We start from the raw sequence: 16928 nt of genomic DNA, 5'->3' as shown, positions 1-16928 counted from the left end.
GAGCTTCAAGAGGTACGACAGCTTCAGAGAAGACTTGGTTCTAGGTGTCCTGTGCAGATCATACATGAGCTTCAAGAGGTACGACAGCTTCAGAGAAGACTTGGTTCTAGGTGTCCTGTGCAGATCATACATGAGCTTCAAGAGGTAGGACAGCTTCAGAGAAGACTTGGTTCTTGGTGTCCTGTGCAGATCATACATGAGCTTCAAGAGGTACGACAGCTGCAGAGAAGACTTGGTTCTAGGTGTCCTGTGCAGATCATACATGAGCTTCAAGAGGTACGACAGCTTCAGAGAAGACTTGGTTCTAGGTGTCCTGTGCAGATCATACATGAGCTTCAAGAGGTACGACAGCTTCAGAGAAGACTTGGTTCTAGGTGTCCTGTGCAGATCATACATGAGCTTCAAGAGGTACGACAGCTTCAGAGAAGACTTGGTTCTTGGTGTCCTGTGCAGATCATACATGAGCTTCAAGAGGTAGGACAGCTTCAGAGAAGACTTGGTTCTAGGTGTCCTGTGCAGATCATACATGAGCTTCAAAAGGTAGGACAGCTTCAGAGAAGACTTGGTTCTTGGTGTCCTGTGCAGATCATACATGAGCTTCAAGAGGTACGACAGCTTCAGAGAAGACTTGGTTCTAGGTGTCCTGTGCAGATCATACATGAGCTTCAAGAGGTACGACAGCTTCAGAGAAGACTTGGTTCTAGGTGTCCTGTGCAGATCATACATGAGCTTCAAGAGGTACGACAGCTGCAGAGAAGACTTGGTTCTAGGTGTCCTGTGCAGATCATACATGAGCTTCAAGAGGTACGACAGCTTCAGAGAAGACTTGGTTCTAGGTGTCCTGTGCAGATCATACATGAGCTTCAAGAGGTACGACAGCTTCAGGAGGCTTTGATGCTAGAGGTGCAAAGTCACGTCTCTGTTGCTGGAAGTGATGATGGGGCAGTGAGTAAAACATATGGGGAAACATGACCACACACTAAATATCTTATCCTGTCACCATCATCACACATGCTTTCTACAGAAAGAGATGAGGTGTCGATAGAGACCACACACACAGTCACACACACAGGCAGGCACACAGTCACACACACTAGGGCTGCCGCGGTGATGGGAAATCATCACCGTGTTATTAATCATTCCCATGATTAATAAACTCATCAGTATTACCGGTGACACTGGATCATTTACAAGATGATGCTGAATATCCGAGAGAGATAATAGAGCGCTTAATGATCCGCTGTGTCCGTCAGTGTATGTCTGTTTTTAAGTCATTTTCAATGACTAGTATCCATTTGTTGGACAGACAGAGTTGACGATATGTTCCAATTTAAAAAATAAACCGACAGATATTAATACCTTTCCATCAATTTTCTATTGCTTCATTGACGGATCAATGTAGCTGTATGTTTTGCATCTGGCAAACACACTTTGGTTGGACTGGTGCTCTGAGCTTCTCTCCAGTCGTGCTGCTCCGGGGTCGTGTCGCCTCTAGAGCCTCCTTTCTCTCCTTAACGTGAAGTTAAATCTACTCTCAAAGTAAAAGTGAAACTTAAGCTACTCTGTACTGTGACTCTGCTGCACAGACCTATAAAATAGCTCTGCTGTCCACGTAGACACTTTCAGTTTATAATGTTGTCAGACTAAGTACTGATAACACGCTTAGTATTTTACAAATCAAGAGCTTTTTAATTTGATGAACGTGGGCACTGATATGCAACAATTTACTAAATGGGTTTTATTTCTATATCAAAAACAATACACCGGTGGGTGGTGGGGAAGTAATGTACTCTGTGGATGCTGCTCGTTTCTTGACTTTCAATGGAATGATATTGTGATGAAATTAAGATATTGTTGTGATATCGGGGTGCACATTTCTGTGCACGTTTTGGTTTGATGTTGCACTTTAGTACCACGCAGGTTCAATGCCATGAACATCCACTGGATTATTTAACACATGATTTTGTATATAAGCAAGACTCCAGAATAATCTTCTCTATGGTTATAGCCTCTGGTGAAAACCACAATTATTTTACTATGCGACAGAGCAATCCAAACATAACATTGCCTTGATGGCACAATCGTGTTGTAACTGTAAAAATGTTTTCATGCGTGGATTACTAGATTTAAACTACAATACAACTTTCTCTTTGGCATACCTGTAAATACATCACCAACAAATATAATACCAAGAGCACAATATTGATGTAATTGAGATATTTACAGGGTTGATTGAGTAAGACACCAAGGGAAGATTTGTCCGAAAATAATTACTGTAGTTTTAAATCACAATTTCTTTGTTTAAAAAATAAAGCGATGCAACATTTTTGGTGGAGGAACACTCCAATAGAAATCAGTGTGCAGGTGCAATAGAAAATACTACCGTCGGCCGTTAGGCCAATTCTCACTTACTGTAGCAAACTATGAGAAAGTGCCTCACGTCAAATCATCGGTTTCATTTCAACATGCTCCTCGGTTATGGCTTTCAGTGCAGTTTCATATCCACTCATCAGCGCCACGGTGTGTGTGTGTGTGAGTGAGACAGAGTGTGCACGACAACAATGGTTCTATGGGCCTCGAGGTTGTGTGCGCTTGAGACTAGTTGGATGACCCGGCTAAACCACACACACACACACACACACACCGTAGATCAGCATTCTCAATATCAATCACACGCTCGCCGAACTGCCCAAATGTACAGCTTTGCAGTCATCCGTGATGACCGTGTTCCGATATTGACGTAATCCGCGGTGTGAGAAGAGTCATTGAGCTGATTGCTGGTAACACTGTGACCTGGCAGGTGTGTGTGTGTGTGTAATGCATGTGTGCGTGTGAGTGTGATGAGTTCTCTCTCAGTCTCTCTTACCCCTGACCTGTATAAATTAAGGTCGTCAATCAATTACAAATATTTAATTGCGATTAATGGCATGATTGTCCATAGTTAACACTTTGATTGCCACGCAGTATGCCCATCCTTATGCCCAGTCTGCCAGCGCTGTAACCCTATGGAGATGTTTACCTTCTTTGCAGGGCTATAACTTTTTAAATATTATAGCTATATTGACATTACTATGGCCCATTCAACATCGGGTATCTATCGTTCCGGATGTGGGAACGTTATATTTTTTCATTCATACATTGTTGTTAATACCGTCGAGAATATAAGTATGTTTTAAGCTTTTCTGCTGTAATTCCAAAAACGCGAGTTATAGGCCCTGAAGCATATGATAGATTATCGATTGGCGTTTATACATTTTTAACAGTGGATTCCCTTAAACTTTAAATATAATTCACCTGAGAAAAAACATGACCCGTCTTAAAAAACATGACCTGGCTCAAAAACATGATCCGACTAAAAATCGTTAGAAGCCAAAAATGAATAGTCATTGAAAATAAAATGTTGATTAATTGCAGAATATGTAAGAACAGAGAGATCAAATGAGTCATCCTGTGATCACAAGAGGGACAGCCCCCTGAGACGAGACATCCTCTTCACATCTCAACCTGGCATGTGCCTGCAGCCTTGCTCACGGTCCTGTACCCACTGTGCCAGCCAGAGGAACTGTGCCCACTGTACCAGCCAGAGGAACTGTACCCACTGTACCAGCCAGAGGAACTGTACCCACTGTACCAGGCAGAGGAACTGTACCCACTGTACCAGCCAGAGGAACTGTACCCACTGTACCAGCCAGAGGAACTGTGCCCAGTGTACCAGCCAGAGGAACTGTACCCACTGTACCAGCCAGAGGGACTGTACCCAGTGTACCAGCCAGAGGGACTGTACCCACTGTACCAGCCAGAGGAACTGTACCCACCCTACCAGCCAGAGGAACTGTACCCACTGTACCAGCCAGAGGAACTGTACCCACTGTACCAGCCAGAGGGACTGTACCCACTGTACCAGCCAGAGGGACTGTACCCACTGTACCAGCCAGAGGGACTGTACCCACTGTACCAGCCAGAGGGACTGTACCCACTGTACCAGCCAGAGGAACTGTACCCACCCTACCAGCCAGAGGAACTGTACCCACTGTACCAGCCAGAGGAACTGTACCCACTGTACCAGCCAGAGGAACTGTACCCACTGTACCAGCCAGAGGAACTGTACCCACTGTACCAGCCAGAGGAACTGTACCCACTGTACCAGCCAGAGGAACTGTACCCACTGTACCAGCCAGAGGAACTGTGCCCACTGTACCAGCCAGAGGAACTGTACCCACTGTACCAGCCAGAGGAACTGTGCCCACTGTACCAGCCAGAGGAACTGTACCCACTGTACCAGCCAGAGGAACTGTACCCACTGTACCAGCCAGAGGAACTGTACCCACTGTACCAGCCAGAGGAACTGTGCCCACTGTACCAGCCAGAGGAACTGTACCCACTGTACCAGCCAGAGGAACTGTACCCACTGTACCAGCCAGAGGAACTGTACCCACTGTACCAGCCAGAGGAACTGTGCCCACTGTACCAGCCAGAGGAACATGACGATGCCGCTCAGAAACAGCACACGCAGCCAGATCACTCTTGGCGAATCGATGCGCCGAAGCGTATCGAAATATTTAGTAATGGAAAGAACTCCTGTGTACACCAAGCTGAGCGTGGGGTTGAAATGTCCCCTGTGTGGTCAGTCGAACTGCACTTAATGCTTCTTGCCCGAGCGGGAAGGTTAGTCCTTTTTTCTACATCTCGCTGCCACACATTTCAGACAAAAACCTCTATGTTCCAGTTTGAAATGTGTTTCGGGGGCATCAGGAGTCATGGAACCTGCTCACATAACATAGAGAACCATGTAAAACTAGACTTAGTCAATTTAACTGTTACTGTCCAGCCAGGGTCCAGACAATGGAGACGCTCACTGTGTGCCAGACAGGCCACAGCACGGCTAAACCCTGGCCGAGTGGTCTTACTTACTGGGTTACAGCGCTGAGATGGTACTGGTCTTACTGGGTTACAGTGCTGATATGTTACTGGTCTTACTGGGTTACAGTGCTGAGGTGTTACTGATCTTACTGGGTTACAGTGCTGAGATGTTACTGGTCTTACTGGGTTACAGTGCTGAGATGTTACTGGTCTTACTGGTTTACAGTGCTGATATGTTACTGGTCTTACTGGGTTACAGTGCTGAGATGTTACTGGTCTTACTGGGTTACAGTGCTGAGGTGTTACTGGTCTTACTGGGTTACAGTGCTGAGATGTTACTGGTCTTACTGGGTTACAGTGCTGAGATGTTACTGGTCTTACTGGGTTACAGTGCTGAGATGTTACTGGTCTTACTGGGTTACAGTGCTGAGATGTTACTGGTCTTACTGGGTTACAGTGCTGAGATGTTACTGGTCTTACTGGGTTACAGTGCTGAGATGTTACTGGTCTTACTGGGTTACAGTGCTGAGATGTTACTGGTCTTACTGGGTTACAGTGCTGAGATGTTACTGGTCTTACTGGGTTACAGTGCTGATATGTTACTGGTCTTACTGGGTTACAGTGCTGAGATGTTACTGGTCTTACTGGGTTACAGTGCTGAGGTGTTACTGGTCTTACTGGGTTACAGTGCTGAGATGTTACTGGTCTTACTGGGTTACAGTGCTGAGATGTTACTGGTCTTACTGGGTTACAGTGCTGAGGTGTTACTGGTCTTACTGGGTTACAGTGCTGAGATGTTACTGGTCTTACTGGGTTACAGTGCTGAGATGTTACTGGTCTTACTGGGTTACAGTGCTGAGATGTTACTGGTCTTACTGGGTTATAGTGCTGAGGTGTTACTGGTCTTTAGGGCTGTCCCCGACTAAGGATTTGGATGGTCGACTGGGATTGGCCAAAATTTGCCGTTAGTCGACTATTGGTCGACTTAAAAAAAAAAATATATATATATATATATATAATATTTTTAAACTTTTTTTTAAATTTTTTTATCATTCCATTTGGGCTGTGGGGGGTGCTTAATGTCTGAAGGAGTCGACTGAAGGCTTCTTGTCCTCTGCAAAAGCATGCAATTGGTCCACTGATGGATACATCTTGATATTTGTCTAGTCTAGTGTATTCATTAGATGGGTGAAATCCTCTTTCAGTGCCTCTGTGCGTGTTTTCGTAGGCAGTTAGCCTCTGGTATGCGTGCCATTAGCGTTAGCCACGCTTCTAGGCCTCTTTTCTTTTGGAAAGAATGATAAATAAATTATTATATTCGACTAAGAGGTTGGCCAGTCGACTACGGCTCCTTTCGACCGATTAGTCGACTAATCAATTAATAGGGGTCAGCCCTACTGGTCTTACTGGGTTACAGCGCTGAGATGGTACTGGTTGGTGGTACTGGATCCATACACTTATCGATTTTTTCGAATGGTGATCAGGAATTGGAATATACCAGTTGGATACCATCTGATGTCAGGTAAGGAATCTATGTTATCAGTGTTAGGATAATCAGACTAATTTTGATGAAGATATACCGTAATTCCTCTAATAGTAACCCCGGCTTGTATTTGTTTCAACTGTAGCGGGTACCAGGCTTGTATTAGGAGGAGGCCTGAATAAGAGGGAGGCCTATATTTCAAATTTTCAAACGGATCATAATGAATAAATCAACATTTTGTGTCAGTTTGAACCCAGTAAAATGTACTGGGTTCATTTATTGAAACCAAGTACTGTATTAAATAGTAAACAGTGCAATTACAGGTGGTCACTGGTCATCTCAACGTTTTCAAAGTGAAATCAAGTAACTAGCTCAGTATGCAGCTCAGTATATTAGTAACCCAGCTTGTATTAGGAGGCCGGCTTATAATTGCTTAGCTCAAGAGCGCACCCGGCCATTAATAGAGACCCGGCTTGTATTTGAGACCCGGTTACTATTAGAGGAATTACGGTAGGCTGTTTTGTGAAATGGGCTCTTTCGGTTTCACTGGAAAAGCCCAAGAGGAAATGAACACGCCGATTATCCGTGCGCGGCGCGAATGTGCTTGCGTGCACGTATAATATTGATCATCTAGCGTTTATTTGAAAACGATTCATAAATAGGCCGACGAATATCGACGTTCTGGAATATTCCAGTAAAAGACGCTCATCACAGAATGGTCAGAATGAACTGTTTTTTATTTCAAAACGGGTGCTTTTCAAAATGCTCTGAAACGGAAATGAAGCGATAAAAAACCAATCTGCCTTGACAGCACTGACTGGAAAATAGTCTTTGATAAGCGACGGGCAGATTAGACACATAGCCATAATTTAAAACATAGATTAGGCGATATTAACGTTAACATTGAAGTGGACCGTGGCATCAAGGGGGTAAAAAGGAAAACCCGGCGTGGCACTCAAAGTGTTAAAAGAAAGTAAAAATAAAATACTGCTAATTTCAAAAGGAAGTACAAACAACTTATTCTTGAGAAGTATGCCGTGGATGGTTAACCATGTGTTTCGAATCAAATTGATTCGATCAATTGTTCAAATTTTTTATTGCGGATTGTTGTTAATTATTAGAATTTTTTGTTGTTTTGGTTGATAACGAAGATCAACGATAAATGTAAGATGATGCACTGGGTTCGGGCATTTACAAGCTCGTAGCTTCAGCCCTAACCTTTTTGGCCCAACTTGTAATTTGATTTGTGTGTTGTTTTTTTTGTACATGCTAAATGGGCTTGAAATAAACTTCATTCATTCATTCATTCATTCCTCATTGACTCTCGTTTGTCTCTATAAGCAAGGAAACAGAGACTATGTAACCCTGTCGGTGAAGTTTCGGTGTCTAAAAGTGAGCTATTCTTGTAAACATCAGAAGAAGAAAATTACCGATCTAAGACTTTCATGGGATGTTCTTCTGTTACCAGCCTGCCACGAGTGCGGTGTGCGTGGGCGGACAGGGTCCTCCGACATCCACAAACTGAGCAAGCGCACGTGTGCATGTTAGCTGCCTTGAGGTTTGGCGGTTTAGATCATTTGCACACGGAAAGGTAGAACACAAAGGAAAACAGAAGTAACCTCGTTTAGAAGAAATGAGTCAGAAAAGGCCACAGCAGATTTAAGATATTATCACCATAACTGACGAGGCAATATACTCATTCACTTCACCTGCCGACATGAGTCACACCTTCTGGACCCGTCATCTGTATACCCATCCCCCCTCACTAAATAATGGAATTAGCGCCTATATCAAAAGACTGGAGAGCAGTCTAAACCTTAGAATGCGTAGTTTGTGTGCTCATTGGCTGGTTTAGAATGAGTAGTTTGTGTGCTCATTGGCTGGTTTAGAATTAGTAGTTTGTGTGCTCATTGGCTGGTTTAGAATGAGTAGTTTGTGTGCTCATTGGCTGGTTTAGAATAAGTAGTTTGTGTGCTCATTGGCTGGTTTAGAATGAGTAGTTTGTGTGCTCATTGGCTGGTTTAGTACGAGTAGTAATGTGAGTAACAAATTGTAAAGCGCTTTGGCTGGTTTAGAATGAGTAGTTTGTGTGTGTGATTAGCTGATTTAGAATGAGTAGTTTGTGTGTGATTGGCTGGTTTAGAATGAGTAGTTAAGTGTGTAATTGGCTGGTTTAGAATGAGTAGTTATGTGTGTAATTGGCTGGTTTAGAATGGCTGGTTTAGTATGAGTAGTTAGTGTGTGATTGGGTGGTTTAGTATGAGTAGTTAGTGTGTGTAGAGAGTGTGGGTAGTTAGTATGAGTAGTTAGTGTGTGTAGAGAGCAGGGCCGGATTAACGACCGGGCCGTTTGGGCCGCGGCCCGTGGGCCTCTAGTGACGAGGGGCCTCCAAAAATATATATATATATTTTATTTTTATTTTTATTTTATTATTTTGGAGATCGATATCATACTGCGACACTGAAATGAAAAAATATTTCATCAACTAAAATATTTCATCAACTAAAATATACAGTACGTCACACCCCGCGCCTCTCCCTGCCGTCTGCAAGTGGCTAATCTTGAGTTTCCGACCACCCAGTAAGCTAACCATGGATAAATCCAAAAAAGGAAAGTCTGAGGAAAATAGAGGGTTTAATTCAGCGTGGACAGATTAATTTGCTTTCACGACTAACAATGCAGGCTTACCTGTAGCCTATGCCTGATATGTGGTGCGAAATTTGCAAACAACGATTACTGTCATTTTGATTACTGTAGTTTGCCTGGTATGTAGCCTTGGTTAGTGGCTGCCCCACCAATGTTTTTCATATAAAAACGCCACTGTGTGTGCACGTGTATGTGTGTGTGGGGGCCTCCAAAAGAGTCTGGCCCAGAGGCCTCTGAATTCTTAATCTGGCCTTGGTAGAGTGTGGGTAGTTAGTATGAGTAGTTAGTAGGGGTGTAAAGGTACACGTATCCGTACCGAACCGTTTCAGTGTGTACCGTAACCGTACCGTACCGTACGACTGTGTAGTGTACCGAACTAATACAACAGTATGTTAACCACTAACGACCACCCACCGGTAGGGATGGGTACCTTTCACATTTGAACCGATACCCGTACCGGTACCTGTGAATCGATACCGGTACCCAACGGTACCTTTTTTCGGTACTTTAGTCTCAAGAAATTTAATTTACCTACCTCAGTCGTAAAAAAAAATCCAAACTTCAAATAACTACAATTTCGACAGTTTTCGGCTTGTCATTGCTCCGACTGCTTTGTTGTTGAATCAAGTCAAATCCTAGGTAAGCATATATTGTGCGTGTGAACGTTGACATGAAAAGAAAAAAGTAAAATAAAAAAAATAAAAAGTAAAAAAAAATAAAATAATTTTTTATTTATTTTTTGGTTTCTCACTTGATTCGATACTCGGTAGTACCGACGTGTTTCGGTTCGGTACCTCAAAAGTACCGAATTCGGTACCCATCCCTACCCACCGGGGGCTGTTTTTTTCACAATCTAATATAATTATTATTATATATATATAAGTCGATTATTAATTTCAATATAGAATATTCGTTGACAGCCCTACAAGTACAATTAGTTACTGCACAGTGACTACATCACCCCTGAGTGGAACATGGAAAGCCAAACTTTCCCCAACTGTACCGAAAACCCGTACCGAACCGTGACTTCAAAACCGAGGTACGTACCGTACCGTGGTTTTTGTGTACCGTTACACCCCTAGTAGTTAGTGTGTGTAGAGGGTGCTCACCACTCCATGACGATGAGGAGACACTTCCTGCCCTGGTACAGGTTCTCATAGACCTCGACGATGCGTACGATGTTGGTGCAGGGCGACCCCCTCCAGTGCAGCTCCACCTCCCTGCGCGCCTTGGAACAGTCCTGCAGCATCTGGAGAGCAAGACAGAGGCAGGGAGAGAAATGGTAACTAATCAAACGGGGGGGGGGGGGGGGGGGGGCACGGTGGTGTAGTGGTTAACACTGTCGCCTCACAGCTAGAAGGTCCTGGGTTCGGGGGCACGGTGGTGTAGTGGTTAACACTGTCGCCTCACAGCTAGAAGGTCCTGGGTTCGATTCCCGCTTGGGGACCAGGTTTCAGTGTTGCCAGGGCCTTTCTGTGTGGAGTTTGCATGTTTTCCCCCCGTGCTCGCAAGGGTTTCCCCTCCCAATAAGATAAACCCAATGGAGAAACATGCACAACAGATCGCTAACGCTGTCAAGTCCCTGACGAAGACGGACAGGAGCTTGGATTGGTCCCCGGGCACGGCCTCATACCGCACTATGTCTGCTCCTGGCTGCCCTTGGGGGGGGAAGGACGATGGGATGGGTAAAGTGCAGAGAGACATTTCATCGGCGACTCAGTGCATGCGTGTGTGTGTGTGTTCCTATGTGTTGCGTGTGTGTGTTAATCTGCATGACAATTATAGACTTCTTCTTCTTCTATGTATAGCAAAGCAAGGGAGCAGGCCGGGGCTCAAGCCCCCTTTATACCCTACACTGTGTAGATACTGTATGTCTGTCTGTGTGTCTTCTTCACCTGGTTCCTACACAAATAGAATGGGCTTGAGCAGCAGACAGAAGAGAGCGAATCACAGGACATTCATTCTGGGTCTAAACACGCTGCTGAGAAGAGTAGGAGTTGAGCCGTGAAGGAGCAGTGCTGCCAACAGGCAGATTGACACGGCAACATGTTTGTTTTGTTCGGTGGTTCAATTATGAGTCGAGTCCTTGATCATGAACACCAGTACCTTTATTTTACTACAGCAGCACATGTTACATGTTATCATGCAGGTAATCCAAGATGGTCGTTCTTACTTGATGGTCGTTCTACTATCAGAACCTATCATACTGACACCTAGTGGTGCAAAGTAATAATAACATCCCTAATCATCACAATGTTGGCAGGCTGTTTTTGCAGCAGGCTTCCGTCTAGCAGTTCTGTGTGGATGCGGCGCCCTCCTGGGGCGACACTCTGCCATTACACCGTTTAAAGAACGGGCTGATTAATTTACTCTGGGGGTTATGCTGACAGAGTCGCCCAACTGGTTTATCTGACAATTGAATCAAACCCCAGTAGCAGCCATGCCCTTCCCACTAAACCTGGCCCTGGCCCTGGCCCTGTTCCCAGAGACTTGGTTTCTCTACCTAGCTTAGGCCTGGGCAATGTATTCATATATTCATTCATCAATATATTCATTCATTAATATATGGTATATAAAGCATGTAGAATAATATATATATTTAGGTATTCTCATCGCATATATACACCTATCCTCATGCTTACCTGCACATAGTCCTTTACTATATCTACTGTATATCTGTACATATCATACATCTTACTAGTTACACTGCTGGCCAGTAGTAGTCATACAGTCTTTAATTATTATACTACAACTCTGTACATCTGATTAGCACTACACTCAGTATTACCAATTTACATATATTGTACCCAGTTTAACCACCTGTACATTGCATATTGCTGTTGCACTTTACTGTTACATTTGCACTCTGGTTGGATGCCAAACTTATTTTCATTGTACTGTACTTGTGCTGTATAATGACAATACATTTGAATCAAATTTAATATTCATATATTTAGTTAATAGTTATATTGATATACACCGATAGTGAGTATATCTGTGTTGTGTTTTTTAAGTTTTTCGTTTTTTATATGTGAATCGTATACACAATCTTGTAGTGTAAATCAACAATAAATAATCCAATTATTAAGTGAAATATCTCATAACATCATAATTTCCAAAATCTTTCAGAATGTCAGTTTAATAATGACAGATTAATAATAATATGTGTTTGGTATTACACATCTCTTCTCCTCGATCTCCAACTTGTATTAGCCTACATCAGTGGTCACCAACCTGTTTAAGCCCAAGATCACTTTTTTTTTTTTGGTGAAGGCAAGATCTACCTATTGAAGCGTTGAGAGAAAAAGACAGCCAAGATTGTACTTTAAACTAAATTACTTTTATTTGCCTGTATTCTAATTACATGCAATGCTTTGGTCCAACATTAAAACGTCAAAGTAGAACTGTAATACCGGGTATGTACTTTCTCAGTCAGTGCTAAGTGCAGTCATCTTATGCAGCATCACTTTTCACAGCAAAACAAAAGTAGAAATGTAATGTGGACTTTCTCATATTATTAACATTGCCAAACATATTTACAATTAGCATTTTATAAAGTAGAACTGTAATGTGTACTTTCTCAGTCAGTGCTATGTGCAGTCATCTTATGCAGCATCACTTTTCACATCAAAACAAAAGTAGAACTGTAATGTAGACCTTCTCCTATTAATTAACATTGCCAAACATATTTACAATTAGCATTTTATAAAGTAGAACTGTAATATGTACTTTCTCAGTCAGTGCTAAGTGCAGTCCTCTTATGCAGCATCACTTTTCACATCAAAACAAAAGTAGAACTGTAATGTGGACTCTCATATTATTAACATTAGAAAATGCTAATTGTAATACGTTTGTCAAAGTAGAACTGTAATATGTACTTTCTCAGTCAGTTCTAAGTGCAGTAATCTTATGCAGCATCACTTTTCACATCAAAACAAAAGTAGAACTGTAATGTGGATTCTCAGGGAAAGATATTTTCTTTTTATTTTATTTTTTACATATTTCTTTTTCAGGGAAAGATCTACATGGAAGGTCTCAAAGATCGACCAGTCGATCAAGATCGACGGGTTGGTGACCACTGGCCTACATGTATTAGAAATAAACTGGATTGGGCTAAAATTAGATTTTCTATACCAATGCAGTTATCGTGACATATCAATATTGAAAACATTCCCATCAGATTATTATTAGCGTGCTGTTTTGTGTGCTCCTCTAGCCAGGGTCACACATTCTGACCACGTCGTAAATAACACTAACTAACGGACATAGGGCTGAGGTCCCTACAGTAGGAGCGTTACACAGGACCGCTCAGTCCGACTGGGCTGATCCATGCTAAATGAATAAATGTTCTCACTATCTCCGACATTTCCCAGAATGACTGTCGACAAGCCCACCCCGCTCAGATGAAGCATGAATCAAAACAACTAGATCACAACTAGACATCACAGGAATCACTGATAAAATGGTTTGTATCAGAAGAGTCCAGTACGTTCTGCTGCATGACATCTGTGCTGCCAGTGAATAATGAGGTCTTATTTTGAACACAGGGCAGGGGGGGGGGGTCTCGCAAATGTACTAAATCAATTATTCACTTATAAGTGACACACCCAAGAGCCGTAGCAAGCACTGGCCATGCACGTTGTTTAGCCCGACTACAAAACACATACGGTACACACTGAAACGGTTCGGTTCGGTTCGGTACGGATACGTGTACCTTTACACCCCTACTAACTACTCATACTAACTACCCACACTCTCTACACACACTAACTACTAGAGATGTTCCGATACCATTTTTCCCTTTCCGATCCGATTCCGATACCTAAGCTTTGGGTATCGGCCGATACCGATATTTATCCGATACCAGTGCATAAAAAAAAAAATTTAAAAATATTATATAAATTATATTTTTTTATTTTTTTTCGGATACTGTTATACTGTGTTTTAGTAATAACTAGAAAGTAATGGTATTTATTCAACAACAGGTGATTGTATAGATTTGTATTAGTATCATTAATCAATGAGTATGGGCTACAGCACTGCAGATATACCCTACTCCAATGATCCACACGGACATTAAACGGTGTTGCACTCGCTACTCAGTGGCTCTGCAGATATACCCTATTCAGTCTGTAAGCTAGTGGCAGATAGAACGTTCATGTTGTGATTTTTGATGCAAAATAAATATTCAACATTCTCTTTTGAAACTCCGCCTCAGACTCTTATCCTTTGGCACTTGCTGTACTTTGCTTGCAGGTCTGCAGCCATTATTGCTGGATTATGCACCAACTTTAGACACGGTAACGTTATCAAGCTAAGCTAACTGACGTAGCTCGTCTTCCCGCATTGACATTTGATAACGTTAGTAATAGTCAGCTAACGCTAGTCCGTAGCTACTTAACTTAAATACAATTCACCGTGGGTGCATTATTGTTGATAGACGGTCACGGACAGTGTTAGGTCCTGGAGAAAGGACAGGCGATCATCTGATTTGATGTAACGTTAAAGCGGATGTTGTTCCAACTAGCTATCTTTCCAGCTAATGCTATCATAACACCAGCCAAACACATCCCGATTCCCGTCCGAGCTCCCCGTCACACCGCACTGTCGGGGACAATGGAATTTAAGAAAGTGTATCTGCTGTTAAAATGACACAGCATCTGAGCATCACACTTTAAAACATGTTCATTTTATAATCCTCACTCTCCGCAGGACTCGGCAGGAGATAAATTACATCATGGGATCGGAGGCTAGAATTTACGTGTACTCGCCGATACCGATACCAGCATTTTAGGCAGTATCGGCGGCATTTCCGATACTGGTATCGGTATCGGAACAACTCTACTAACTACTCATACTAACTATCCACACTCTCTACACACACTAATTACTCATACTAACTACCCACACTCTCTACACACACTAACTACTCATACTAACTACCCACACTTTCTACACACACTAACTACTCATACTAAACCACCCAATCACACACTAACTACTCGTACTAAACCAGCCAATCACACACACACACTTAACTACTCATTCTAAACCAGCCAATCACACACACAAACTACTCATTCTAAACCAGCCAATCACACTCTTAACTACTCATAATAAACCAGCTAATCACATTGGTAAATGGCTGCTTTTTTATATAGCGCTTTTATCCAAAGCGCTTTACAATTTGTGACTCACTTTACTACTCATTCTAAACCAGCCAATGAGCACACAAACTACTCATTCTAAGGTTTAGACTGCTCTCCAGTCTTTTGATATAGGCGCTAATTCCATTATTTAGTGACGGGGGATGGGTATACAGTCCTGGGTCAGACCATGCCCCTTCATCCAGCTCTAGTCCTGAGTCAGACCATGCCCCTTCATCCAGCTCTAGTCCTGGATCAGACCATGCCCCTTCAGTTCACCCAGCTCTAGTCCTGGGTCAGACCATGCCCCTTCACCCAGCTCTAGTCCTGGATCAGACCATGCCCCTTCACCCAGCTCTAGTCCTGGATCAGACCATGCTCCTTCACCAAGCTCTAGTCCTGGGTCAGACCATGCTCCTTCACCCAGCTCTAGTCCTGGGTCAGACCATGCTCCTTCCTTCATCCAGCTCTAGTCCTGGATCAGACCATGCTCCTTCACCAAGCTCTAGTCCTGGGTCAGACCATGCTCCTTCACCCAGCTCTAGTCCTGGGTCAGACCATGCCCCTTCACCCAGCTCTAGTCCTGGGTCAGACCATGCTCCTTCACCCAGCTCTAGTCCTGGGTCAGACCATGCCCCTTCACCCAGCTCTAGTCCTGGGTCAGACCATGCCCCTTCACCCAGCTCTAATAATAATAATGGATTGGATTTATATAGCGCTCTTCTCTGACTGACTGTTGCTCTGACTCAGAGCGCTTCACAGAGTCCATTATTCGTTCATACACAGTCATACCGGTGGTGGTAAGCTACAATTGCAGCCAGAGCTGCCCTGAGGCAGACTCACGGAAGCGTGGCGAATAATCAACGCCTACGGCCCCTCCGACCACCACCAACATTCATTCACATGCATACACATTCATACGAGGCAAGTAGGTTAAGTGTCTTGCCCAAGGACACAACGGCAATGGGATGGACATGGGCTTGAGCGGGATTCGAACCACCAACCCTTCGATCATTGGACGCCCCGCTCTACCCCTGAGCCAGTCCTTCCCCATCATCAAGATCTAGTAGTCCTGCTATTTTCTACTCCCCCCTGTTGACACACTTCAACCAGGAACGTGGCCGACTACAACCCAACAGGGCTGAGAGCCTGCTCTGTCCTCCTGATGACACCTACTCAGCTTTGAAAGAAGAGGAGTGTGGAATTCTGACTGGCTAGACAATGGGGCTGCTGCCCTCTGTGCTATTTTGGTCTGAATGAGCAAAGAAAACACAGAGTGGGTGGAACAGAGCAGGGCTCGGCGCATACTCTTTTCCCTAAATTAAAAAGATTTAGGAGACACACACACACACAAAGAAATGTAGGAGCACAGAGAAAAACATTTGTACCAATACCGTTTTCACTAGGGTTGAGTATCGTTTGGGTTTCGGCTCCGGTTCTGATCAGATCGAATCCAGTTCTCACCGAATCTCTGTTTCGATTCTAATATTTTTGGTGGGGGAGAAAAATAAATATTCCAAAACTATTCTACCTTTCATTCTTGGCAGATTTAGGCTCTAGTCAGTACGTTGTGAACCATGACATGAAGGTATATTTTTCTCTTAACCTGCAGTTTTTGCCATCTGTTTCTGAGGCATTATGACAGGAATATATCAGATGCTTATTAAATGTATTAATATAGCCGTGGATGATAATGCATTTTGCTTATATATTACCCAAGGATGGCGACAACTATTGCCAAGGAATGTAAGCCACTTTAAATCACTGCTCAGTGACATTCATCCACTCTCTCT

The 16928-nt window shown here is 43.3% G+C and overlaps 1 protein-coding gene across 1 annotated transcript in view; it reads right to left on the bottom strand.

The window, feature by feature from the left end:
* mapkapk2a (MAPK activated protein kinase 2a) overlaps nt 1-16928 on the bottom strand; it is an 84454-nt gene that overhangs the window by 16051 nt on the left and 51475 nt on the right. Inside the window, exon 2 of the mRNA XM_084317764.1 lies at nt 10099-10238. Within this exon, the coding sequence (XP_084173890.1) occupies nt 10099-10238 (140 nt within the window). The remainder of the gene's footprint in view (nt 1-10098; nt 10239-16928) is intronic.

This window comes from Notolepis coatsorum (genome assembly GCF_963971535.1).
Source record: "Notolepis coatsorum genome assembly, chromosome: 6".
Lineage (NCBI taxonomy): Eukaryota > Metazoa > Chordata > Actinopteri > Aulopiformes > Paralepididae > Notolepis > Notolepis coatsorum.
Note: the sequence above shows the minus strand (reverse complement) of the source record. Positions and strands in the feature narration are given on the sequence as shown.